At 44.3% G+C, this 27,892-nt stretch overlaps 1 protein-coding gene across 1 annotated transcript in view; it reads right to left on the bottom strand.

Annotated features, from left to right (window-relative positions):
- dct (dopachrome tautomerase) overlaps positions 1–27,664 on the bottom strand; it is a 42,417-nt gene extending 14,753 nt beyond the window's left edge. Inside the window, exons 1-5 of the mRNA XM_080197859.1 lie at positions 27,296–27,664; positions 19,382–19,681; positions 12,669–12,769; positions 11,183–11,349; positions 8,545–8,724 (exon numbers count right to left, since the gene is read on the bottom strand). Coding sequence (XP_080053985.1) covers positions 8,545–8,724; positions 11,183–11,349; positions 12,669–12,769; positions 19,382–19,681; positions 27,296–27,578 — 1,031 coding nt within the window. The 5' untranslated portion in view covers positions 27,579–27,664. The remainder of the gene's footprint in view (positions 1–8,544; positions 8,725–11,182; positions 11,350–12,668; positions 12,770–19,381; positions 19,682–27,295) is intronic.
- Positions 27,665–27,892: the final 228 nt, after the last annotated feature.

The following is a 27,892-nucleotide window of genomic DNA, read 5'->3' on the forward strand; positions in this document are numbered from 1 at the left end:
ATGGGGGTAGGGCCTGGGTGGGATTGTGATTGGTGCAGACTCGATGGGCCAAATGGCCTCTTTCTGCACTGTAGGGTTCTATGATGATTCTATGAATTCAAATTTCACCATCTGCCGTGCCTGGATTCGAATCCCACTCCCCAGAACAATGGCTGAGTTTCTGGATTAACAGTCTAGTGATAACACCACTCGGTCATCTTCTCCCCATTATAGCTGCCGTTAAGCACATCGTTAACATATGGTGTCCACAATTGTCTGAGTCAAGTACAGTGCACAAGAGAAATCTCCTTCGCCATGTACAACCATCTACAAGACCCAGTGGTGTTGTGATATAACAGTGTAAGAGAATTCCCAAAGCTCTGAGATGTACAGATGGCACTCTTGTGGTCCTATACATTTCTTCACATGATGCCACTGCCTACACTAATAAATTATAAGGATTATATTCTCTTAATGTCCAGCTTGTTCATAACCAGCAGTGCAGCATTGCCCAAACCAATTTTTACTTAAAAGTGGCTATTTTCATTTTTAAAAACCCTGTAGTTCCAAAGGTATTCACTCCCTTCCAGCGTGGGTAAAATCTCAGGTGTTATCTGTACCTATAGATGAAAGCACCTGTACAATACCCAAAAACTTCAGCTAAAGCAAATTATAGGGGGAAGTGGTGGCGCCATGATATCGTCGCTAGACTAGTAATCCAGAGACCCATGGTAATGATCAAAGGACAGTAAAAAGTCTGACAACACCAGGTTTTAGTCCAACCGATTTATTTGATAGTAAACTCACATCAAATAAATCGGTTGGACTAAAACCTGGTGTTGTCAGACTTTTTACTGTGTTTACCCCAGTCCAACGCCGGCACATCCACATAATGATCAAAGGACCAGGCTTCAAATCTCACACAGCTTCTCCAAGCTCTCTAACTAGTGGTACACAGCATCTCCAAATTGTCTAACTAGCAGCACACTACATCCCCAAGCTGTCTAACTAGAGGCACACAGCATGTCCAAACTGTTTAACTAGCAGCACACAGTGTCTCCAAACTGTCTAACTAGCGACACACAGCTTCTCCAAGGTCTCTAACTAGCGACACAAAGCATCCTCAAGCTGTCAAACTAGTGACAAACTGCATCTCCAAGCTGTCTAACTAGCGACACACTGCGTCCCCAAGCTGTCTATCCACAAACACACTGCATCCCATGCTGTCTAACTAGTGACACACTGCATCCCCAAGCTATATAACCAGCAACGCACTGCATCCGCAAGCTATCTAACTAGTGACACACTGCATTTCCAGGCTGTCTAACTAGCGACACACAGCTTCTCCAAGCTCTCTAACCAAAGAACAAAGAACAATACAGCACAGGAAACAGGACCATTGGCCCTCCAAGCCTGTGGTGCTCATTGGTCCAACTAGACCATTCGTTTGTATCTCTCCATTCCCAGTCTGCTCATGTGACTATCCAGATAAGTCTTTAACGATCCCAGCGTGTCCGCCTCCATCACCCTACTTGGCAGTGCATTCCAGGCCCCTACCACCCTCTGTGTAAAATACGTCCCTCTGATACCTGAGTTAAACCTCGCCCCTCTCACCTTGAACCTGTGACCCCTCGTGATTGTCCCTCCATCCTGGAAAAAAACTTCCCACTGTTCACCCTATCTATGCCCTTCACAATTTTATACACCTCTATTAGGTCTCCCCTCATTCTCCGTCTTTCCAGGGAAAACAACCCCAGTTTACCCAATCTCTCCTCATAGCTAAGACCCTCCATAACAGGCAACATTCTGGTAAACCTCCTCTGCACTCTCTCCAAAGCCTCCATGTCCTTCTGGTAGTGTGATGACCAGAACTGGACGCAGTACTCCAAATGTGGCCTAACCAATGTTCTATATAGCTGTAACATCAGACTCCAGTTTTTATACTCTATACCCTGTCCTATAAAGGCAAGCATGCCATATGCCTTCTTCACCACCTGTGCTGCCACCTTCAAGGATCTGTGGACTTGCACACCCAGGTCCCTTTGTGTGTCTATATTCTTGATGGTTCTGCCATTTATTGTATAACTCCCCCCTACACTAGTTCTACCAAAATGCATCACTTCACATTTATCTGGATTAAATTCCATCTGCCGCATTTATCTGGATTAAATTCCATCTGCCAGCAATACACTACATCCCCAAGCTGTCTAAGTAGCATCACACAGCATCTCCAAGCTGTCTAACTAGTGATACACAGCATTCCCAAGCTGTCTAACTAGCACGTACAGTGTCTCCAAGCTGTTTAACTAGCAGCACACAGCGTGTCCAAGCTGTCTAACTAGTGACACACTGCGTTCCCAAACTGTATAACTAACGACACACGGCATCCCCAAACTGTCTAACTAGCGGCACACGGCATCTCCAAGCTATCTAACTAGCGGCAAAAGCATCTCCAAGCTGTCTAACTAGTGATACACAGCATCCCCAAGCTGTCTAACTAGTAGCACACAGCGTCCCCAAGCTGCCTAACTAGCAGCACATAGCTTCTCCAAGCTGTCTAACTAGTGGCACACGGCTTCTCCAAGCTGTCTAACTAGCGGCACGCAGCATCTCCAGGTTGTCTAACTAGCGACAACAGCATTTCTAAGCTGTCTAACTAGTAACACACAGCATCCTCAAGCTGTCTAGCTAGTGGCACACAGTATCTCCAAGCCGTATAACTAGCAACACACTGTTCCCCTAAGCTGTCTAACTAGTGACACATAGCATCCCCAAGTTGTCTAACTAGCAGTATACAGTGTCCCTGAGCTGCCTAACTAGCGGCACATGGCTTCTCCAAGCTGTCTAACTTAGACAGCTTGGGGATGTAGTGTATTGCTGTCTAACTAGCAGCACACACCATCCTAAAGCTGTCAAGCTAGCGGCACACAGTGTCTCCAAGCTGTCTAAAACTCACCATGGTTAACAAGGTGAGGGCACATTGGGACCTAACACAGGTAAGAAATTGACAGGTTGGAAAAGCTTTACATCCTTTACTGAGCTATACAGCTGTTCCCTTGCATAAGTGAAAGGCCTTTGCTCACAGGACTCATTTTAAGAGTGTGTTTTCAGCACTCTGGAAGTGATTTCCAACATTTTGGAGGCCATTTCTGCTAAACTGAACTTACATGGCTTTGATTTACACTGTCTCGCCGTCAACTTTCTCAGCAGCAAGGGAATGGCTGATGCAGAGCAAGAGAAACAGCACCAAAAGAATCAGGCAAAGAATCAGCAGGAGGAACTGCCGCCTTCCCAGCCACATGCCTCTTCACAGACAAAAGATGACTACAGTGCTCCAGCAGAGATAGAAATGCTCCCAAAACTAGGCCTACAGGCAGAGGACCAGCTTTCTGGCCATAACTAAATAACTGACTTGGAAGGCTCAGACTTTCACAGCAGGTCATTACTGACATCTGCAGCCTCCTAAAACAAGAACTCCTCCAAATCAGCCCGATGGACATGCGTCACCAGTGACTTTCAAGGTCATCACAGCCCTGACGCTTTGCACTTCTAATTCCTTCTGGTGATCTGCTGATGCCACCAACAGGATTCCACAAATCTGCTGCCCACAAGTGTATATCCTGTGACCAAGGCTGTGTATGCCAGGGCTGCAACTTCCATTTAAATTGCTATTTTCCCCCTTAGCAGAGAGGTCAATACCCAGTGGATAAAGGGTAAGGGGCAGGAGATTTTGAGGGGGTTTGATAAAAACCTTTTCATCCAAAGGGTGGGGGAATCTGGAAGTGTGGTTAAAGTGGGAACCATCGCAACATTTAAGAAGCCTTTAGACGAGCACATGAATGAGAGAGTTCAAGGATATGCTGCAATGCCTGGATTCTCACAGGTCTAGCCAGTCATAGTTTGCACATGTGACAATCCAGCACCCTCAGATTAACCAGCAATATCATCAATCGAGAGGAATTCCAATGTTTAGCTGGTGTCTAACCACAGAAGGGCATTCATGCATGTCTGTGCAGCATATCCTGATGCCTTCAGTCTATGCTAGTCAAGCCTTCTACACATCTTATTACCTTCAAACAGAGTCAGCTAGAGACATGGCTGCTGACATCATTGAGAAACTATATAACTGATGCATAGAAAAGATGCTATAGGAGTCAGAAGAATGGTCATAGAGCAAGCCGTAATGTTGCTGGAGATGTGATTCAAGTGCCTGAGAAGATAGGGGTGCACTTTTCAAAATGCACTAGCAAAGGTGTTCTCATTGGAGGTGATAAAGTCAGAGAGTTCTACAGCACAGAAAAATGCCCTTTCGGCCCATCATGCCTGTGCTGGCCATCAAGCACCTATCTATTCTAATCCAATTTTCCAGTACTTGGTCCATAACCTTATATGCTATAGCATTTCATGCCCTCGTCTAAAGGCTTCTTAAATGTTGCGACGGTTCCCACTTCAACCACACTTCCAGATTCCCCCACCCTTTGGATGAAAAGGTTTTTATCAAACCCCCTCAAAATCTCCTGCCCCTTACCCTTTATCCACTGGGTATTGACCTCTCTGCTAAGGGGGAAAATTTCTTCATATCTACCCTATCTATCTATGTCCCTCATAATTTTCTACATCTGTCAGCTCCCCCCTCAGCTTTCGCTGCCCTAAAGAACACAACCCTAGCCGACCAGTGCCTCTTCATAGCTGAAGCACTCCAACCCAGGCAACATCCTAGTGAATCCCCTCTGCACCCTCTCTAATGCAATCACATCTTTCCTATAGCGTGGCAACCAGAACTGCACACAGTACTCTAGCTGTGTGCAGTTCTAACAAATGTTTTATACAGCTCCATCATAACCTCCCTGCTTTTATATTCTATGCCTTGGCTAATAAAGGCAAGCATCCCATATGCCTTCTTAACCGCCTTATCTACCTGCCCTGCTACCTTCAGAGATCTTTGGACATGTAAACAAGGTATTTCCTAGTGTCCTACCATTCATTGTGTATTCCCTTGCCTTGTTAGTACTCCCAAAATGCATCACCTCATACAATTATGCAGCACTTTGCACGGCAGAGAGAGTGGGGTCATAGGAGGAGGAAGGCAATGAGTGCTCTGCAGTTTTTCAGGAGAGGAGGAGCTTGATGTGGCCTGAGTCCCTGCAGTCACTTATATAACCCTCAGAGATGGGTACATGGGAATATGACTCAGATAATCAATATACAACAATGCTGAACCACTGTTTGTTTCTAGCAGGATTGAATAAGCTGAATAGTATGAAGGGGCTCAGAATCCTCCCTTATATAGCACTGCATTGCAAATTATCACGTGTTGCTTCTATCCCTACCAACAACCTGACAAAGGCTGGATTTATTAAAAAAAGAGTCATGATCAACTTGACCACCACAGGCAATGCTGTAAGCTGCAGTTCTAAAAAAAAACTTTCACAGGATGTCAGAATCACTGACAAAGCCAGCATTTAATGCCCATCTATAATTGCACATGAAAAGGTGGTGGGGCACTGCCTTCTTGAACAGCTGCAAGGTACATATATATAAACTATACATATAATATATATGTATATATATATTTGTTCTTTGAATGAGATGGGAATAGACGGAAATGGTCCCTGGAAGTGCAGGGGATTTTAGTTAAGTCGGGCAGCATGGTCGGTGCAGGCTTGGAGGGCTGAAGGGCCTGTTCCTGTGCTGTCATTTCCTTTGTTTTTTGTTCTATAGGTACACCCATGATGCTCTTAGGGAAAGGGTCCCAGGAGTTTGACCCAGCGACAATGGAAGAATAGTAATAGTAAATTCTTCCTCAGTGTACTTAAGCAGGTGCTGGAGTGTGGTGGCTAGGGGATTTTCACAGTAACTTCATTGCAGTGTTAATGTAAGCTTACTTGTGACAATAATAAATAAACTTTAAAGTCAGGATATTGGGTGACTTGGAGGGGAACCTCCAGGTGATGTTGCTCCCATATATCTGGAAGCTTCTAGGTGATAGACGTTGCAGATTTAGAAGTTAGGTGGGAGGGTGAGCTGTGAGGAGAATACAGAAATGCTTCAGCATGATTTGGACAGACTGAATGTGTGGGCATGTGCATGGCAGATACAGTTTAATGTGGATAAATATGAGGATATCCACTTTGGTAGCAATAATAGGAAGACAGATTATTATGTGTAAATTGAGAGAGGTAGATACACAGCGGACCTTGGAATCCTCATGCACCAGTCGCTGAAAATAAACACGCAGGTACAGCAGGCAATAAAAAAGGCAAATGGTATGTTGGCCTTCATAGCAAGAGGATTTGAGTATGGGGATAGGGATGTTTTGCTGCAATTGTATAGGGAGTTTGTGAGGCCACATCTGGAGTATTCTGTGCAGTTTTGGTGTCCTTGTCTGAGGAAGGATGTCTTTGGAATAGAGAAACTACAGTGAAGGTTTACCAGGCTGACTCCTGGGAATGGCAACACAGTCATATGAGGAGAGACTAAGTCAGTTAGGATTATATTCATTGGAGTTTAGAAGAGTGAAAGGGAATCTCATAGAAACTTATAAAATTCTGACAGGGTTAGACAAAGTAGATTCAGAAAGAATGTTCCCAACAGTGGGGAAGTCCAGAACTCGGAGTCATAGCTTGAGGGTAAGGGATAAACCTTTTAGGACTGATGTGAGGAGAAATTTCTTCACCCAGAGAGTGGTGAATCTGTGGAATTCACTACCACTGAATGTAATTGAGGCCAAAACTTTGTGTGATTTCAAGAAGAAATTAGATATAGCTCTAGGGGCTAAAGGGGTCAAGGATATGGAAGGAAGGCAGGGGATCAGAATATTGAATTTCATGATCAAGATGAATGGTGGAGCAGGCTTGAAGGGCTGAATGGCCTACTCCTGCTTCTAGTTTACATGTTTCTATGTGCTGTTGAAGGAGTTTTGGCCATGGCAGTTGACAGGTAAACAGATTTCTGGCATGATCTCTTCTCTGAAGCAATTGCTACTCAATTGAAATTACTCTCAAGCATTGGTACTGGATAAAAGAATTGCTTTCTGAATACTATTTTCTCCTACCAAGAACCATTTTCTTCCTCTCTCATCTAGTGGCTTGTCCTCCTCTGTGTGATCTCTCATCTTTTTCGAAATATAGCATACCAATGACAGATACTTTTCTCCAAGTAATGTTCAGTTTCCAGTGGATGTCTTACCAGATCACCGATGTCTGGTGGCAACACATTTCAGTACAGGATTTTCAATAGAATCCATTGAATCACAGAATCCCTACAGTGCAGAAGGAGGCCATTCAGCCATCAAGTCCACACTGACTCTCCAAAAGAGCACCTTACCCAAGCCTATACCCTGCCCTATCCCTGTACCCTATGCATTTACCATGGCTAATCCACCTAACCTACACATTTCTGGACACTAAAGGAGAATGTAGCATGGCCAATCCACATAAACTGCACACCTTTGGATGGTGGGAGGAACCAGAGCACCCAGATGAAACCCACACAGACACAGGCAGAATGTACGCAAAGTCACACAAGGCTGGATGCAAATCTGGGTCTCTGCTGCTGTGAGGCAGCAGTGCTAACAACTATGCCACAATGCTGTGGCAGGATAAGAACAAGAGCCTTTGGTTTCATTATTTCTATGCAGCTAACATCAGATTCAAGCGCTCCCCACGGATGTGCCGGGCCAAGTGAATGTCCTTCGACATGATGGTGACCCGCTTGGCATGAATGGCGCACAGGTTGGTGTCCATGAAGAGCCCCACCAGGTCAGCCTCCTGCAGGACCATGACGGCCGAGCTCTGGAAGCGTAAGTCGGTCTTGAAATCCTGTGCAATTTCCCGCACCAGGACTGGAAAGGTAGTTTGCGAATCAACAGCTTTTGTGAGCTGCCTTGGTAGCCAGCTGCTTGTGAGGGGCTTTGCTTCCAGTGGACTTGCGGGCTGTTTGTTTGGTCCTGGCCATTTCCCTCCACTCTGTCTTGTCACGATTCTGTCAGCGTTCTGAAGAACAGCTAGACCACTCCCACTTGATTGTTTAATTAAATTTTAGTAAAGTTTAGGAACCTTCCAAAAATGTCCGTTATATCAATAAATACTGTCATGCCAATAGTCGGAAGGTATCTAATGATCCTTTGAACAGCACTGCTCAAGGCACTCCTGCATTCCATTTAGTGCTACATTCAGTGATATAAGGTTGTCTGGATTGTATGTTACAAAATGCCAGGATTGGCTTCAAATGAACAATGCGCTCTGATTAGTTTCATGATCTCACTGCTCTGCAGACTGTGACAGCCATCAGAAGCATATGCACAAATTCCTTTATCAGGATGAGTTGTGTGCATTTCCCCTTGGCAGTGTGAGCATAGATTTTAGATCACATTTTCTTATAAAATGAGAACTGTACGATCAAATGTAATCCCTCAAAATATTCAGTGATCACAACTTGCAGATTCCATGGGTATTCTCCTGATTGTTACTTCCTGAAGCACATAATAAACTCTAGAACATCTTCAGCATTCCTTAAACAATGTTACTTCCATAAAATCTCCCTCTTCAAGTATAAGTTACCTACCTGAAACTGAAACTAGAATTCTGGAAATAAGGTGGGGTATCGAATTCTTTAAGAGACATGCAACGGCGAACATCCTCCATAGTTGGCAGCTGGACACTACCTTTTTCCATGAAGCCCCTCCTGATTGGACCTTCACTTGTTCCATTGCAGAGAGTGACCAAGCGGTTATAACCATCCAAACTACAAATTTCGCATGAAAATCATAATAATAACCAATATTAGAATTTCAATATCAATGAGACAATTTTTAGATCAGTGGTGCTAACAATGACCATGTGATGAATACTCAATGCCCATGTCCTCATCTTTGTTCTTTTTGGGGACATGAATATAAAATAAGACAGAATGAAGAGAGGATAAACTTAGATTTTTCTTTGGTTATCGAATCTAAACCACAGAGCAAATCAATTTTCATCAATACTGGGCTCTGGCCGATAATGCAAAGGAAATAAGAACATAAGAACATAAGAAATAGGAGCAGGAGTAGGCCATCTAGCCCTTCGAGCCTGCCCCGCCATTCAATAAGATCATGGCTGATCTGTGGTAGCTCAGTTCCACTTTCCCGCCCTCTCCCCATAACCCTTAATCCCCTCTCTTATCAAGAACCCATCAACCCGCTTCTTAAAAATATTTAGCGAGGCAGCCTCCACCACTTCAACGGGCAGAGAATTCCAGAGATTCACCACCCTTTGAGTGAAGAAGTTCCTCCTCAACTCCGTTCTAAACCGCCTCCCCTTTATCTTGAGGCTGTGCCCCCTAGTCCTACTGTCTTTTTTGAGCGGGAAGAGTCTCTCCACCTCTATCCTATCCATCCCATTCATCATCTTATACGTCTCAATGAGATCTCCCCTCATTCTTCTAAACTCTAACGAGTACAAGCCCAGTTTATTCAGCCTCTCCTCATAGCTCAATCCCCTCAACTCCGGTATCAGCCTAGTAAACCTCCTCTGCACTCCCTCCAGGGCCAAAATATCCTTGCGCAGGTGCGGCGCCCAAAACTGCACACAGTACTCCAGCTGCGGCCTCACCAATGCCCTATACAGCTGCAGCAAGACCTCCCTACTTTTATATTCAATCCCCCTCGCTATGAAGGCCAGCATCCCATTAGCCTTCCTGACCACCTGCTGCACCTGCAAGCTGGGTTTTTGCGACTCATGCACAAGGACCCCGAGGTCCCTCTGCACCGTCGCCTGCTGCAGTTTTTCGCCACGTAAGTAATAGTCCTTCCTACCATTCTTCCTACCAAATTGATTCACATTATCACACTAAGTGACTGAATTAATTTGTTAATTACTATTACCACATTGATCATGATAGTAAGACAATTGCATCACTTGAAAAATGATGCTCTAAAGGAACTTACACGCATTACAGCAAAATTCAATCCTTCTACAGAGCTGTGCTTGGAAGGGGTGTGGATCCAAGAAGCAATCGTGCTATTTCCATTCACAATGTACTTACATTGTAACATGACAATAGCAACACAGGATCTGCAAGTTCCCCATTATTATAACATATAGTTTTGATCTGCTATGTAGTAATGTAGAGAATTGAATTTATAGAGAAAATCTGTACCCATTCAGGATGTGTCATAGAGTCACTGAGGCTTAGATCATGGAAACAGGCCCTTTGGCCCAACTTGAACCCCTAAGCTAGTCCCAAATGCCTGCATTTGGGCCATATCCCTCCATACCCATGTTACTCATGTAACTGTCTAAATGCTTTTTGAAAGACAAAATTATACCCGCCTCTACTACTACCTCTGGCAGCTTGTTCCAGACACTCACCACCCTCTGTGTGAAAAAATTGCCCCTCTGGACACTTTTGTATTTCTCCCCTCTCACCTTAAACCAATGCCCTCTAGTTTTAGACTCCCCTATCTTTGGGAAAAGATATGAATTATCTAGCTGATCTGTGCCCCTCATTATTTTATAGACCTCTCTAAGATCACCCCTAAGCCTCCTACGCTCCAGAGAAAAAAGTCCCAGTCTATCCAGCCTCTCCTTATAACTCAAACCATCAAGTCCCAGCAACATCCTAGTAAACCTTTTCTGCTTTCTAGTTTAATAATATCCTTTCTATAATAGGGTGACCAGAATTGTACACTGTATTCCAAGTATGGCCTCACCAATGTCTTGTACAACTTCAACAAGATGTCCCAACTCTTGTATTCAGTGTTCTGACCAATAACGCCCTACCGTTAACTGAGTGATTCCTGCCTGGTTTGATCAACCAAAATGCATCACCTCGCATTTACTTAAATTAACTCCATTTGCCATTCGTCAACCCACTGGCCCAATTGATCAAGATCCCATTGCAATCCTAGATAACTTTCTTCACTGTCCATGTGATTATGTGTAGAATAAATTAATAAATTACACATTTATAATTAATAAATAATATGGGTAGAATAAATTAATGGCATCAGAAAGTAATTTAGGCAAATGATATTCTGAGTGATAATGGATTTAATGATCTAGCCAGAAAGAAATAATTGGGTTTATATCATGCTTTTCAAAACCTTGAAATGTCCCAAGTTCTTTACAGCCAATTAAGTACTTTTGAAGTTCAGTCATTGCGTCATTGTAAGATTTGTATTAGTGCTTAACTCTGTATATCTGTATATTGAATCACTAACCTATTGCATACAATCTCCCACTGTGAGAACCTGGAACTCTGATTTATTAATGTTGGGTTATCAAGGCGCATAGATCCCAACAAAGGTGCTGTGCAGACATCACAGTCATTTCTTCCTGTGGCAAAATTCCAATATGGAAGCGCAAATGATTCATTTCTTATCAGTTTCTGAGAGACAGAAATTGAATTATACTTCAGCATCAAAAACACACATTAAGTTAAATATACATGGTCCAGTGATATGGAATATTCGTGGTTAAGCATACTGTGCCATGGAATGATACAAAATAACATCTTTGTTTGCATATTCCCACATAGCAAATTCCCAACTTCAGGCTGAGCTATTATAGAACATAGAACATAGAAAAACTACAGCACAAACAGGCCCTTCGGCCCACAAGTTGCGCCAATCACATCGCTACCTACTAGACTTACCTATAAACCTCAATCCTATTAAGTGCCATGTTGAAGGGATAGACACTGGATTAAAAATGAAGTATATACTTTAGAGGATCATCTTCACCACATTTGCCTAAAAATGACTTAATTACAAAACATTTTTTGAATAAAGTTGTAATGGTATATGGATAAAAGACATGAGGAAACAGGTCACAAGAACACCATGGGCAGAATTTTGTAGTGCTCTGCTAGCGGATTTGCAGGCATGGGGTCTGTAAAACCCCATGGATAGCTTTCCTGCCCCCTCCCACCCAGCTTCATCTTGTCTACAATTTTACATGGGGCTCTTGCCCTCTTTGATGCCTTAAGAGGCTCACCTGACAATTCTGAAGTTCGTAGGAGAAGATCAGGGACAGAGAGAAGTCAAATTGGTCATCCTGCTCAGGCCAAAGGTGAGAAAGGGGAAGCACATCCATCATGGCCCCATCCCATATCAGTCATTCCCCTCCTAATTCCCACAAGTTTTGCATCCCACCTGTGCTCCCTCCAGCCTCTTGATTAAAAGCCTACTCCCCCTCCCTACATCCCAGGAACTCTTGCTTCCCCACCATGAGACTCCCACACAATCTGATTCTGCACTCAAAGGCTTAGAACCTGTGGACTACTTGTAGTCTCAGCCCTGTCTCTGCTAGTGTTGTTTGGGCTTTGTAGCTGCTAACCAATCAGGTGGGCTGCTATCTCCCTGAGGTGAGGTTTCCACATCAGTGATCAAAAGTCCCATCTCCAGTCTATGAATGCTCCTCAGAGCATGAATTGGTTATGGGACTACAATGATCAGTGGGGGTACATTCCCCACTGAATCGTCAGGTACTGGGATGGGAAACCTCACAATCCAAAACATTCAAGCCCATTAATTTAATGACCATCTTAACTAGAGGTACAAAACAAGGCATATTAAGAACCCTCAAAGATGGTGTGTAACATTATTTTCTGGGTTCAAATCTTCCCTCTTTTTATCCCCTATCTATTGAACCCATTGTAAGTTAAAACAAATCATTGCACTAAGCTGGACTATAGCACTGCCCAACCTGTAAATCTCTCTCCAGCAACATTAAATGGTATCGATGCCAAGTAAGAAAAGCTGGACCTTGGTGAGAAAAATCAATAGCTTTAAATGAACGACCAGGTCCTGTAACAGTAAAGAAAAAAGACAAAATGTCACATTAAGTAAATTCATCAGCTGAAAATGAGAATTGGCAAATTACCATAGTCAATATCCATCCAAGATTTGTCAACTGTACACACACAACTGTCATTAGACGCAGAAAAATCTCTTCAACAAGAACTCCATGTAGATAAAAATATGATTATGTTTAACTTGCATTTATAGTATACTTTACAGACCCATTAAAAAGTACTCCTTCAACAAAACTACCATCTTGAAAGATCCTTGTTTAAAATGCATTATACATAATCTAGGATTTCTGAGACCAGACACTGTCACTGCATTCATTGTTTCTCGGTCTTACCATCAAAACTAGATTTCTGAAAAGCAAATGTATCTTGAATAGATTTTTAATATTGCCCAAATCCTTTGGAGTTGAGATTAAATGTTAAAATCTATTCTGTTCTTCATTAAACTAAATAATCATCCAGATTAATAAGTTTCTGATTAACAGAAAATGCATGGTGAATGAAGGATTAAACAGTGCGCAAATTGATTTCTACCAATGTTAATGGAGCTTTGCAAAAGCAATGGAAATTCAGCTTGTCCTGATAGAAATATTTTCAAACAAAGGGTGGGATTTAGGGGCCGTAATAGATATGGGCACAAATCCCGTAATGGCTGCTAAATCTCACGAGGCCAAATACGGGATTTGCGTGACAAGATTTCTGATTGCAATCTACTGGGGCCCAACCCGATTATGTGATCAGATTCATGCTCAGGAAGGGCATAAATCTGATTTGCATGGATTTGAATCTATTACCATGTAGTTAGCATGGTTAATGTCGCATCTTCAGCCACATTGAATCTTCCCACCAACTAGGCTTAACGTCATACCAGTGTGAATTAGTACTGTTTTTAAAAATGGCAACCAGGCACCATCATCTCCGAGAGGAAGGTCCATGGGGGCTTGGGGGTGTGAGAGAAAGAGCAGGGCTGCTGTTGGGACATAAGGCTGTACTTGCAGAGTGGGGAGGGGGTTGTGGTTGGTGTAAATGGTCCTGAAGTGTACTGACTGTGTTGTTTAAATGAGCTTTAATAGCTGTGTCAGTCTGCTGTCTGTCGCATATGTGAATGGGGCAGAGGCAGGAGCATGGCACATGGGGTGGGGAGGGGAGGGTGATGAGAGTCGAGGAGCTGGGCCTAATGGGCTGGGTGGATGACACCCTGAAAGAGAAGTCAACTACTGTCTGTGTGTGTGTGTGTGTGTGTGTGTGTGTGTGTGTGAGGCGGAGGATCGGCCACTAGAGAAGCTGCCACGGAGGCTTGCATTGAGGCATGACAGCAATGAGGTCTCTGAATGATGTAGATGAGTAAGAAGCGTGCCTATTAGCTCAACCCCTCCCTGAAGCAGAAAGTAATATTCCTGGGACTCATGCTCGTTAAACTAATTGGCCATCAAGTGTTCACCCTGAGTACTGTCAACCACCTACATGTCAAGGAGTGGGATGAATACTCAGGGTTCAGGACTCAAAGCCTGATTGCACAGGATTAATTTGGCACTGGGCTCGCTTGTCAGACCCCAATGCTTGCAGTCAGGATCCAATAGCCCCCAAGGCAGATACCACCATCCAGTTGACCCTCACCATTTGGGATGAGTAAGCATATACCCCTTCCCCACTGTTAAAGAGCATAAGGAAGGGAGAACCAGACTGGGGCCCAAAGCCGAGTTTAAGTGGGTGAGGGCATAGGCTATGGCCAGTTCCGTTATGAAGATGGGAGGGCACCTGATCTGTGAGTAAATAATCACTGCCAGCTAAGGCCTGGGAATTGCAGCTTCCAGATTAGGTAGGCCAATGGTTCAGGAGAGGTAATGACAGTCAGCAGCAGTGTCACCAAGCTGACTCGTGCCCTCATCCTTTGCAGGAATCCTACTGAAATTGGAATGAAGCTGGCCATTCCACTTATACCTGCACTGGAGCAGCATGGACTGCTGTAGCAGCATGCAACCACACCAAGGGAAGTCCCTGCAAAAGGAGACCAGGAGACCAAAGGGCAGGCTCTTAACCAGGAGCCATAACAACTATGCAGGAAGCACGAAAGAGCTGAAGGAGATGAAGGGTATAGGATTCAAGTGTCCTTCATGGAGATATCAGACAACATGTGCCATAGAAGAGTCTGCCTCACAAGAGAGGCTGTGTGGCACTGACTTTGTAAACCTGGTGCCAAGTGACTGTGGAGGACATCTGCTTCTTGTGGCCTTGAAGCTGACAGCTTGTTGGTGATAAGCGGTTCCCCTCAGATCACGACTGATGATGCCAGTGCAGAGGTCACAAACTGCAGAGGAGGCCAGGCACAGTGAAGCTCATAGTGCCACCTGATCTGTAATTGAGTGGTTCATCAGCTTGTTAGAGATGGGGTTTTGCTGCCTTGACAAATCCAATGGGGCCCTACAACACAGATCCCAAAGGATCTCCATATTGTCATTGTCTGCTGTGTCCTATACAACCTGGCTCTGCACTGGGTCAATGACCTTCCTGAGAACGACCTTGAGGAATGGGAAGTGTCCTCAGATGAGGAGAACATGATGGAGGGCATTGAGGAAGAGTTTGCTGAGGATCCAGAGGATGGAGGCCAAGTGGGTGCGAGAGTGTGAATGGGTAGGAGAGCTAGAGATACCCTCATCACCTCCTGCTTCATGGAGGAGGGCTAGCTCATTGTCCGACAGCTCCTCAACCCTACAGGACTTCATGACCTCTCTGCAACCAGGAGACGGAGTTTCCGGACACACCAACTTTAGGGTGCCTGGGGCAGGGAAGTCTTGCCCGATTGATGTAGGAGGGTGATGATGATTTTCAGTGAGGAATGCTGCTAAATAATGCCCAGCTACTGCTTTAGTCTGACTCCTGTCTGTCTGCTGCTACCATGCTGACTCCCTGGCTCTTGTCTGAGTGAGGTTTCTGCCTATATTTCTTTGTCACTCAGCTCTGGAGGGGGATTAGGAGTCAGAGTCTAGGATTCACTGGCTCATGCCCAAGTCCTATCACTGAAAATGAAACATGTTCACTGAGAAGGCCTAACTGTCTGGCAAACATTGAGGACCAATGAGAACAATTGTGTCCCGATTGGGATAAGTGTCAGGCCACTGGGAGGAGGGTTGAAGATTTTGAGACTTTAAAATGGTGAAGAACAATAATACTTAACCCAGTGAGATTTCCCAAGCAAACAAGTGATAATGCCTCCAACTACCTGTGCCTAACTTCATCCTTGCCCACTCTATGTCCCTACAATTCCATAGACTAGCCTACCCTCCCACGTGTTCCCAGGATGCACATTAGAGATGGTGACAGGTTGCTGCCTTCCACACACTGCTGCCTGAGATGTTCTTGATGGATGTCCTCTGGAGGACTGGGACCTAGAGGACCTTGGCCTACTTTTGGGTGCAATTGTGTTGTTGTATCACTCTATTCTGCCCACTGTATCTGAGTTGTGCAGGTCTTAGGAAGGGGGGATTCAGATTGTCTGGTCACTCCCCGAGGGAAGGCCCCAGGCTGTATTCCAGCAGTTGCTCCTCTGCTGGGTGCTCACAGGCTCCTGGATTACTCCATGGGATGGCGGGGCAGCTGAAGTGAACTCAAGAAGCCGAAACATCATTGAGCTGCCAGTCCTGGAAACCCTCGATTGTCTGAACCATTCAGTTGAAGCCCTCAGCCATGGCCCTCAGGAACAGAGCTATGTTTCTGCGTTCTCTTATCATGGATCTGACCTCTTGCTCCCGGCTTTCCACTGTGGATGCCATCATCACAGTGTCAGCCTGGGTGCCACACACTGCTAGTATCATCTCCTGCAACATGAGGCTTTGGGACTTCTCCATTCGGCCTTGCAGTCGCAGTAGTGTCACTGACGCCCCACCTGGTATTCCCAGCTTTGCCTTTGCACGGCACCTGACTAGGGCACAGCTGTGTGGTGTTCACCAGAAATCTGTCTGGTATGTTCACGGCCCAGGTGATAGTTATAATATTCCTTCACTGTTCTCCTTTCACATCTCCTCTGAGGTCATGTCAAGGGTGGGTGGTGGGATACTGCTCGTGGATGGGCCAGGTTATTTGGGTGATGTTCCTGCAACGCAAGGAAGATGGTTTTAGTACATGGCCTGGTCAAGGATTTGGATGACACTTGAGTTTAGTCATCTGGATGAAGAGGCAATGGCTCCTCACTATTGAACAAAGAAACAAAGAACAAAGAAAAGTACAGCACAGGAACAGGCCCTTCAGCCCTCCAAGCCTGTGCCATCAATATACCCTAAAGACGCTGGGAAAAAAAACTTCTGCCCTTACTCAGACTGTATCCCTCTATTCCCTCCCTATTCATGTACCTATCCAGATGCCTCTTAAATGTTGCTAATGTGCCTGCTTCCACCACTATCTCTGCCAGTGTGTTCCAGGCACCCACCACTTTGCGTGAAAAACTACCCCTGCACATCTCCCGTAAACTTTCCTTCTCTCATCTTGAACCTGTGCCCACTTGTAATTGACACTTCCACCCTGGGAAAAAGCCTCTAACTATCCAACCTGTCTATGCTATTCATAATGTTGTAGACCTCTATCAGGTCTCCCCTCAACCTCTGTCTTTCCAGTGAAAACAATCCTAGTTTATTCAACCTCTCCTCATGGCCAACACCCTCAAGACCAGGCTACATCTTGATGAACCTTCTTTGCACTCTCTCCAAAGCTTCCACATCCTTCTGGTAGTGTGGTGGCCAGAACTGCATGCACTACTCCTAATCCGGCCTAACCAAGGTTCTATACAACTGCAACATGATTTCGTATCTTTTGTACTTAATACGCTAACTGATGAATGCAAACATGTCACATGTCTTCTTAAATCATGTTAGCCAGCTTTGTTGCCACATTTAGAGAATTGTGAACCTGCATGCCCAGATCCCTCTGTATGTTAATTTTCCTAAGGATTCTGCCATTTAGATCCTCCAAAATGCATCATCTCGCAATTGTCCGGATTAAACTCCATCTGCCATTTCTGTGTCCAATTCTCCAATCTATCTATATCCTGTTGTATTTTCTGACAATCCCTCAATTAGCAACTCCAACAATCTTCATGTCATCCGCAAACTTACTAATCAGACCACCCACATCTTCCTTCAGATCATTTATATATACTGCAAACAACAGAGGTCCCAGCCCTGATCCCTACGGAACACCACTAGCTACAGATCTCCATTCTGAAAAACTACTACTCTCTGTCTTCTATGACCAGTTCTGCATCCATCTAGCCAGCCCACCCGAATCCCTGTGATTTTAGTATTTGTACCAGTCTGCCATATGGGACGTCTATTTTCCCATCAGCTCAGCTCATTCTGAGCAGAGGCCTGCTCCCGCTCCTCCCCTGTGAGCTCCAGAGTTCCCTCCTCAAAAGGAGTCAGGATTCTCAGCTTGGACACCCCACTACCCATCTCTCACTCGCGGAAACTGTGGGCAAGCTTCTCATGCGGGGATATATACGGTGATGATGAGAGCTGGCTGCCAGGCGGATTAGATATTGCTAATACTGGCATGTGTGGGCACTGCTTGTAATCAGGGAGGGATTCTGATGAACCCAGGGGGTTGTGAGGCAGCTTGTAGGAGGTTGGGTGTTGGGGCTCTGTGAGATGGCGGCATGTGGCATTAAGGTGACATTCTGAGGTGATATGGAAAGGTGGAGTGGGGTGAGAATACACGGAGCACTTACCCTGTCAGAATGGAGCAGGTCATTCATCTTCTTGTAACACTGCGCCCTGTCCTCTTGGTCGACTGACCATAAGAACATAAAAACTAGGAGCAGAAGCAGGCCATCTGGTCCCTTGAGTCTGTTCCGCCATTCAATAAGACCATGGCTGATCTTTTCATGGACTCAGCTCCACTTAACCGCCTGCTCACCGTAACCCTTAATTCCCTTACAGTTCAAAAACCTATCTTTTGCCTTAAAAACATTGTAGAATTGAAGCATGATAAAAAGGATTCAACAGAATAGATACAGAGAATCTCTAGTGGGGAAATCCAGAATAAAGGGGCAGAATCTCAAAATTTGAGCAGGATCCTTTGGGAGCAAAAGCAAGAAGCACTTCTTCATACTAAGTGGAGTAGAACCATGCAGCTCTTCCCAAAGGGACTGCAGATTCTGGGTCAACTGAAACTTTCAACACTAAGATGTTGAATACATTTTTGTTTGGGAGTAGTGTCAGTGGTTATTGAGTAAAGGCAAATCAGTGTGATTAAGGTACTGATCAGCCATGCTTCAGTTGAATGACAAGGGCTGAATGGCTTATACATATACCTGTGTTTGCAGAATAGTAATCCATGGCAAAAACAAAGGATCCTGGAAAGGTTTGGGAGAAGATATCCTTTAACTGTCAGTCAGCATACACGACTGATGCAAATACATTCACACAGCATGTTCATTGTCACAATACTACACAATAAGCAAATCTACAGGTATTCTACCAAAAGATGCTAATTAATTACTCATTTCACACAGCTAAATTCTTACCAGGTCTACTTTAAAATAAAATTGTTAATACAGACAGGAGCTCTAGAAACTAAGCTGTACTTGATAACTAATAAAAAAAAGTGTACAACTAACCCAGAAGTGTATCTCTTGTGGAGTAATAATGAAGCCACACAAAATAATTATATATTGTGACATTTGTGACTTGTGGTTGGGTTCCATTAGGCCCCAGTATACTCAGCCAGTGCTGAGTAGCAATTACATAATCTGGGTGGATTGTTGTTTTGGCTTGATCCAATGCATCCAAGAACTGCTGTTGCTCCACTGGGGTCAATGAAAGAATATTTTTTCGAATCACTGCTGCTTTTCTCAGGTCACAGTTTTGGCCAGTCCATCCAAATTTGCACTCAGCACAGTTATATCCGGCATAGTTTCCTATTTAAGTGAAGGAAGAATTTTCAACAAGTTACAGAGAATGATCACTTCCTATTAGCCATACTGATTTTGTTTATAAGCTATCAGTGCTGATCTCATTCAACTGGGATGATAACACTACCACAGACACTCCAGCTACTAACCCTGCTTAACATCATCCCACACATTTAATATTGAGTAATGTATTCATGTGTTGTCTCTATTGCTTCCAAAACTTAGTCATGCAGAATCAACTCCTTACTTTCATTCTGCTGAAAGTATCATTCTTAGTGAACATTGAAATGACTCTTTATTTTCTTCTGCCAGTCAGCTTACTGCTCATGTAAGCCCTTTGCTGATCTGACTGCCCTCAAACTATATCAATAAAATCTCCTTTATTTTTGATCAGCCCAGAAATTCTGGTCAATTCCTCGGATGCAATTCAAATTCCCCTGCCATATTCCTTCTACATTGTCTGTCCCTCTAACCACTGCCTCATATCTGCCTTCGGCATAAAATCTTACTTTGTAAAACAATCCCACTTTGTAGTCTTCAAATGCTTTGCAATTCAACCATGTCACCTTCACATAAGCTATCCAATGATGCAATCCATATTTAGCTCCATTGTGAATGAATGGCAGGAGTTCTCTGACCTTGCCCGTGGCTGGGATCCTCCACTCCCGCTACAGTGAATGGAGTTTTGGCTGAGCGCCAAATTCTCCATTCCTCCTCTGCCATTTCTGCCAACTCCAGCATGATGCCACCATCAAACACATCTCTCCCTCACTCCTCCATCAGCATTTCACAGAGACTGTTCCCTCTGGGATACCCTAGTCCACTCCTCCATCACACCACCTACAGCAACTGCACGTGCAATCACAAAAGGAGCAACCATTGCCCCTTTACCTCCCAGCAGCTCACCACCTAAGGGCCTAAGCACTCTTTTCAGGTGAAGCACCACTTCACATACAGCTCCTTTAATATGGTTTACTGCATTCATTGCTCCTGATGTGGTCAACCCTAAATCAGAGAGATCAAACACTAACTGGGTGGCCGCTTTGCTGAACACCTTCCGTTCAACCGCAAGCAGGGCCCAGACCTTCCTGTTGCTTGCCATTGTAACACATCATCCTGATCTCTTGTCCACATGTTCTTCTTTGGCCTATTGCAATATGAATCCCAATGTAAACTAAGGAACAGCACCTCATAGAACATAGAACATAGAACATTACAGCGCAGAACAGGCCCTTCGGCCCATGATGTTGCACCGACCAATTAAAAAGCAATGACCCTCTAACCTAAACCAATCCCTTTCCATCCATAAACCTATCCACAGATCTCTTAAACGCCCCCAAACTAGGCGCATTTACAACTGCAGCAGGCAGGGCATTCCATTCCCCCACCACCCTCTAGGTAAAGAACCTACCTCTGACATCCGTCCTATAACTACCACCCCTTAATTTAAAGCTATGCCCCCTCGTGCTAGCTTTCTCCATCTGAGGAAAAAGGCTATCACTGTCCACCCTATCTAAACCTCTAATCATCTTATATGTTTCAATAAGGTCCCCTCTTAGCCACCTTCTTTCTAACGAAAACAACCTCAAATCCCTCAGTCTCTCCTCATAGGACCTCCCCTCCATACCAGGCAACATCCTGGTAAACCTCCTCGGCATCCTCTCCAAAGCCTCCACATCCTTCCTGTAATGTGGGGACCAGAACTGCACACAATACTCCAAGTGCGGTCGCACCAGAATTTTGTACAGTTGCAACATGACGCTGCGGCTCCTAAATTCAATCCCCCTACCAATAAACGCCAAGACACCGTATGCCTTCCTAACAACCTTATCTACTTGATTCCCAACTTTCAGGGATCTATGTACACATACACCTAGATCCCTCTGTTCATCAACACTATTCAGAGTCCTCCCGTTAGCCCTATACTCTACACATCTGTTATTCCTGCCAAAGTGAATTACCTCACACTTTTCCGCATTAAACTCCATCCGCCACCTCTCGGCCCAGCTCTGCAACTTGTCCAAGTCTCTCTGTAAACTATGACACCCCTCCTCACAATCTACCACACCTCCGACTTTGGTGTCATCAGCAAATTTACTAATCCACCCAACTATACCCTCATCCAGATCATTTATAAAAATTACAAACAGCAGTGGCCCCAAAACAGATCCCTGAGGCACACCACTTGTAACCTCATCTTCTCATTAGACACTTTACAGCCTTCCAGACTTAATATTGAGTTCAACAACTTCAGAACCTGAACTCTCCCTTCCACCTTCACCCCATCTCCATTTATTTTATTTTATCTCATTTTATTTATTTATTATTTGCATTTCTGACTCTCCCACAGCATGGACCCCTCCTCCCTCCCCCCACCCATCTGTTACATGCCTAAGGGTGTCTTTTGACATTCTGCTCATCTTTGAGCTGCTATTTACACCTTCTGATCTCTTTATGGCTGCTTTCAGCAGCCTTCTTAGCCATGATCACTATCATTTACAGTACCTTTGTCTATAACATCTTTGTCATCCTATTTTCTATTGTCTTCAGCTCTGATGATGAGTCATCCAGACTCGAAAAGTTGGTGCTATTATCTCTCCACAGATGCTGTCAGACCTGCTGAGATTTTCCAGCATTTTCTGCTTTTGTCTCAATACTTTTAACATGGACTGGGGTGGCTCTGAATGCCAATTACTCCAAATTGACCTGCATGGGGAAATACAGAAGTAGCCAAGACGTCTTTGTTTGAAATAATTTCAATGTTGGTCCACATTTACACTGATGCAGTTTCCTTCCCTGGTGAATGCCTCAATTCCATGAATCTGATTGGATTTAATTTGGTGCCGAAGTAAACCATTAAGAGTTAAGGGTCACACCAGAGGCTAAAGAACACTTGTCATTTGGATAATCGCACTGGACCTGGGCTAAACACCTAATGATTCTGATTGCTTGGACCATGTTGTAATGTTGCCCAGTGTGACAGTGCATGATTGTTCAAAACTATACTACATCTATGTGTTGCTCAAGTTCAAAACTGAGCTAAATAACTTTACTGATTTTTAAACAATGTTCCTTTGATGCAGTACAGAACAATTAACTTTATTTGTGAAAGATCACTGCACAAAAAACTGCAATTTAACAGTAAACCATCGACAACATCACAGGACCGGAGACTTCACTAACAGCAACACCACCTGAAATAAGCTAAATCAGCTGAAGTGTAATTCAGGTGATGAGTGCTCAGGTTGAGAGTACCATCTGCAACCTTCAAAACAATTTCAAGAATAGACACACACACAGACAGATATGCACGTGGAGACAGTACAAAACCACTTCATGTGACGTTTTTAACAATGTACCCAACAAGGCAGAATCCCAAATGCCATTTAATCTGATACATGTAACAGATACAAAATGGGTTCATTAATTCTATCCTTATTTTGAGCTCTTCAACAAAAACCTTACAGTTTTCTATCTTTCTGAGTCCATGTGGCAGGCTCTTTATCTGGGGGACATTGAGAGCCTTTTGGAGGCCGTGTGGGATATGTTGTGCTCATTCCTCTCCTTCAATTTCTCCATCCTGAGGCTTAACCCGGCAGAATTTCATAATTTTGTCTTCTTTTTTAAACACAAAGCCCAGTTTACACAGTTTACAAGCCCAGATTTCAACATATATAACAGAGCTGTTATTTAAAATCACCATGGAAGAAGATTTACACCGAATGGAGTCACCTTAAAGACTTTGGATCAGTGTTTTCTTGCTCTAAGGGGACTTGACCAATCAGAGCCTGATGTGGCTTTGCATTGCCTGCTGATAGCTCATTTGTATTTCCTGAGCCTATCAGCAAATGCGGAGATATCGGGGTCTGATTGGAGCCCCCATAGCTACCAACCAGCATGGGGTCCCCTTATTGGTGGGGCCCCATGCCTAGGCACAGTGTGTTTCATTGCATCACTCCTCTGGCCATGATTTTATTGAATGGTGGATCAGGCTCAAGGATCTAAATGGCCTAGAATTGTTCATATTTCTTTTGATCTTATGGTCAAACTCAGCTCTGGATTTCCCTTCCTAAACCTCATTGCCTCTCCATTTCTTTTCTGCTTTATTACTCCTGAAACCAGCTTGTCTGAGTATTGAACTAATTCCCTTTTTGAAAGCAGCCACTGAATCCATATCTGCTATTCTATCAGGCACTACATTCCTAATCATTGCATAAAAAACATTTGCCTTATCCTGGATCTTTAAATCTATGCCCTTTCTGTATCAACCTTTGTATCAGCAGAAGAAAACTCCTTTTTATTTACCCAATTTAAACCCTTCATAATTTTAAATATACCTATCAAATCTCCTTTTATCCTTCGCTGCTGTATGGTGAATAACCCCATTTCTGTCTCTCCACATAACTGGAATCCCTCATCTCTGAAACTATTCTAATAAATCTCTTCCATACCCCCTTCAAAGCCTTCACATCCTGGTGAAAGTGCGGTGTGCAGAATCAGACACAGGTATAGGTTCAGCATAACTTACTGTCCAACTTACTATACGCTGTGCCTCTATTTATGAAGCTTAGGAGTCCATAAGTTTATTAATTGCTATGCTAACATATACTATCATCGTTAAAGATTTGTACAAAACACTCCCAGGTTTGTCTCTTCTTTCACCCTCTTTATTATTGTACCATTTAGCTTGAATTGTTCTTCCTCATTATCTCCTACCAAAATGTATCACTTCGCTTTTCTGTGTTTCATTTCATCTGCCATGTGTGCACCCATTCCACCAAATTACTATCCCAGTCACTGTTTACAACACTTCCAAATGTTGTACCATCTGCTGATTTTGAAACTGTAACCTGTAATTTCAAGTCCAATGTCATTAATGTATATAAAAGGTAGCAGTGATTCTAGTACTGATCCATTGTATACCTTCTTCCAGTCTGAAAAATAAATATTCATCATAACTCTCAGTACTGTGTCTGGTTTCTGTATTATAAAAAGGATATAAGGCCACAAAGGATTCACAAGTATCATACCATGATTTATCAGTAAGAACTGAACATGATGGATTTCTTTAGAAAGTAGAGGAGAGGTTGAGGTTGTCTGACATAGGTCTTTAAGGTAACGAAAGAGATTGATAGGGAAAACATGGGAAAATATTTGTACTTGTCCAAAACTCAGTGCCATAAGTAGAAGATAGTCACTAACAAATCCAATAGGGAATTCATGAAAAATTTCTCCACCCAAAGAGTGGTAAAAATATGCAATATGCTAACAGAATTGAATGGATTAACATGGATGCATTTAGAACCATAGAATCCTCACAGTGCAGGTGGTGGTTTCCAGCCCATTGAATCTGCACCCACTCTCTGAAAAAGCATCTTACCAAGCCTGAGCCTGAGCCCAAGCCCCTCCCAATCACCCCACCACCCCCGTCCTGTTGAGACATTGATAGATGCAAGACTGGGCAGAGAAGTGGCAGATGGAGTTCAACCCAGATAAGTGTGAAGTGGTTCATTTTGGCAGGTCAAATAGGATGGCAGAATATAATATTAATGGTAGGACTCTTGGCAGTGTGGAAGATCAGAAGGATCTTGGGGTCCGATTTCATAGGACGCTCAAAGCAGCAGCGCAGGTTGAAGCTACGGTTAAGAAGATGTATGGTGTACTGGCCTTCATCAATCGAGGAATTGAGTTTAGGAGTCGAGAGATAATGTTGCAGCTATATAGGACCCTGGTCAGACCCCACTTGGAGTACTGTGCTCAGTTCTGGTCGCCTCATTACAGGAAGGATGTGGAAGCCATAGAAAGGGTGCAGAGGAGATTTACAAGGATGTTGCCTGGATTAGACATCATGCCTTGGGAGGATAGATTGAGGGAGCTCAGCTTTTTCTCCTTGAAGATACGAAAGATGAGGGGTGATCTGATAGAGGTGTATAAGATGTTGAGAGGTATTGATCGAGTGGATAGTCAGAGGGTTTTTTCCAGGGCTGAAATGGTTGCCACAAGAGGGCACAGGTTTAAGATGCTGGGGAGTAGGTGCAGAGAAGATGTCAGGGGTAAGTTTTTCACTCAGAGAGTGGTGGGTGCATGGAATGGGCTGCCGACAACAGTGGTGGAGGTAGATTCGATAGGGTCTTTTCAGAGACGTTTAGATAAGTACATGAAACTTAGTAGAATAGAGGGTTATAGGTAAGCCTAGTAACCACTAAGGTAGGGACACGTTCGGCACAACCTTGTGGGCCGAAGCGCCTGTATTGTGCTGTAGTTTTTGTATGTTTCTGTGTTTCTATTCCTATACCCTGTAACCCCAGGCATTTACCATAGCTAATTAACCTACACCTCCACTGTGCCAACCCTTTAAGGGGAAGCTAGATGAGCAGGTTGGAAGAAAGCAATGGAAGATGATTTGAAGTAGTGTAGGAGAAATAAACAGCATAAGTTTACATTGAACAAATGGGCAAAAGGTGATTTCTGATGTAACTGCACAATTGTACATAGACTCATAGAATCCCTACAGCCATTTGGTCCATTGAGCCTGCATGCACTGACAACAATCGCACCCAGGCCCTATCCCTATAACCCCATGTATTTGCCTCCTGATACTAAGGGGCAATTTAGTGTCATAACAGCACGAAAATGGGAGTCCTCTGCTCTGGTCTTTTGGGTCAGTTTGGCACTGCAATTAAACACCATCAATTTTTTTGACAGGTGGGCGCTGTGCATCGGTAGAGGGGTATAGAATCAGTATGGTGGTGAAGCCGGCTTCAGAACATTCAGGTGCCATGGTGCAGCATGCCCAATCGCCTCCTGAGGCCCTCCCCCACCACCACCCAGGACATCAGAAACTGTCTGCATCATCGTGGCATTGTCACCCTGTCTCCACACCAACATGGGTCACCGGCATTTGGACCCTCTCAGTGGGTCCTCTGGTGGACATCCAACATGCCGTCCCTGTCACGACTTCCTCCATGGTTTCCCTTGCATGTCCCTTCTGCATGCATCCCCCTGCATGATCCCCCCCCCAACCCTCACCAACCCCTTGCATAAGATCCTGCTCTTTAGCATAGTCCCCACGCCATAGCTTCACTCAGGCTCCACCCCCACCAGTGCCAGGTGGGCACTGCCAGGCTGGCACTACCCAATGGGCACTGTCTGGTCATGCCCCCCCATCTTCTGGGGGCTTCCCTGGCCTCCGATCCCTCTGGCGCAGCCGTGGCACCCGGTCTCCGCCACTGCAGATCAGTAGTGATTTTCACCAGCCTGACAGTGTATCAGCGAGGGGGCAGCAACCGCACTGAACCCGATAAGTAGATTTAAATTTAGCCATCTTTATGTTTGTGCCCTTTCTGGGTGTGAAGCCATTCTTGACAGTAAAATGAGTCTGGGAAGATAGTGATCAATCCCGTGCCGTGCACCAATCAGATTTTTGGCCTCTCACACTACCTTCCCGGTTTGGCACACTGATCGACTCACGTGCCTAGCCAGTAAGATCGTACCCAAAGTGTTGAGTTCAGATAGATTCAAACACATATCACAGCACAGCAATAAAATCAAATTGAATGGTCGAAGGGTTAGTTCAAGGTTTAAATCCATTCCGTGCGTATTAACAGAAATGAGAATTACCAGTACACTTGCAGGTCCGATTAAAGAATTTCAGTGGCCATCTCTCTCGGTCATCCACATTTTGCAGGTTGTATGGTCCACTCCAGGGTTTTTCACTGACTTGCACATCAGCACATATTCCCCGATTGAGTTCCGCCCCGCACAGCACTGCTGGATCTGAGCCCTGGGATGGACAACACTGTTTAGAGAGCAGGGCAGAGACAGTGGTACATGCACGGGGAAATTGAGCATCAGCCAGCTCAAAAACCCCAATTACCGTCCACAGACACAAAGACGTCCACATTCCAGCAAAATGCAGTTAACACACTGAAAGATTCTGGAGGATTCATCCGTTACAGTCAGACTCTTTCAAATGGAAGACACCAGGGTCTTCAATTCATAAGCTTTAACAAAGCTAAATCCTCACAGTGTGTGCATTCGCATGAATTGTGAATAAAGCCTCGCTTCAAGGGGTAATAACAGAATGCATCTTATGATTTTCACATGATTTGTGGCTCTTTGACCTGCAGCATTTTTTCATCAGGCAGAGATCTTATGACACTTTTGATAATCTTACATTGAACTCTTAAAAAGGTTACACCCTCTATTGAAAACTCT

Source organism: Carcharhinus amblyrhynchos, chromosome 10 (genome assembly GCF_965287045.1).
Source record: "Carcharhinus amblyrhynchos chromosome 10, sCarAmb.v2.hapA, whole genome shotgun sequence".
NCBI lineage: Eukaryota > Metazoa > Chordata > Chondrichthyes > Carcharhiniformes > Carcharhinidae > Carcharhinus > Carcharhinus amblyrhynchos.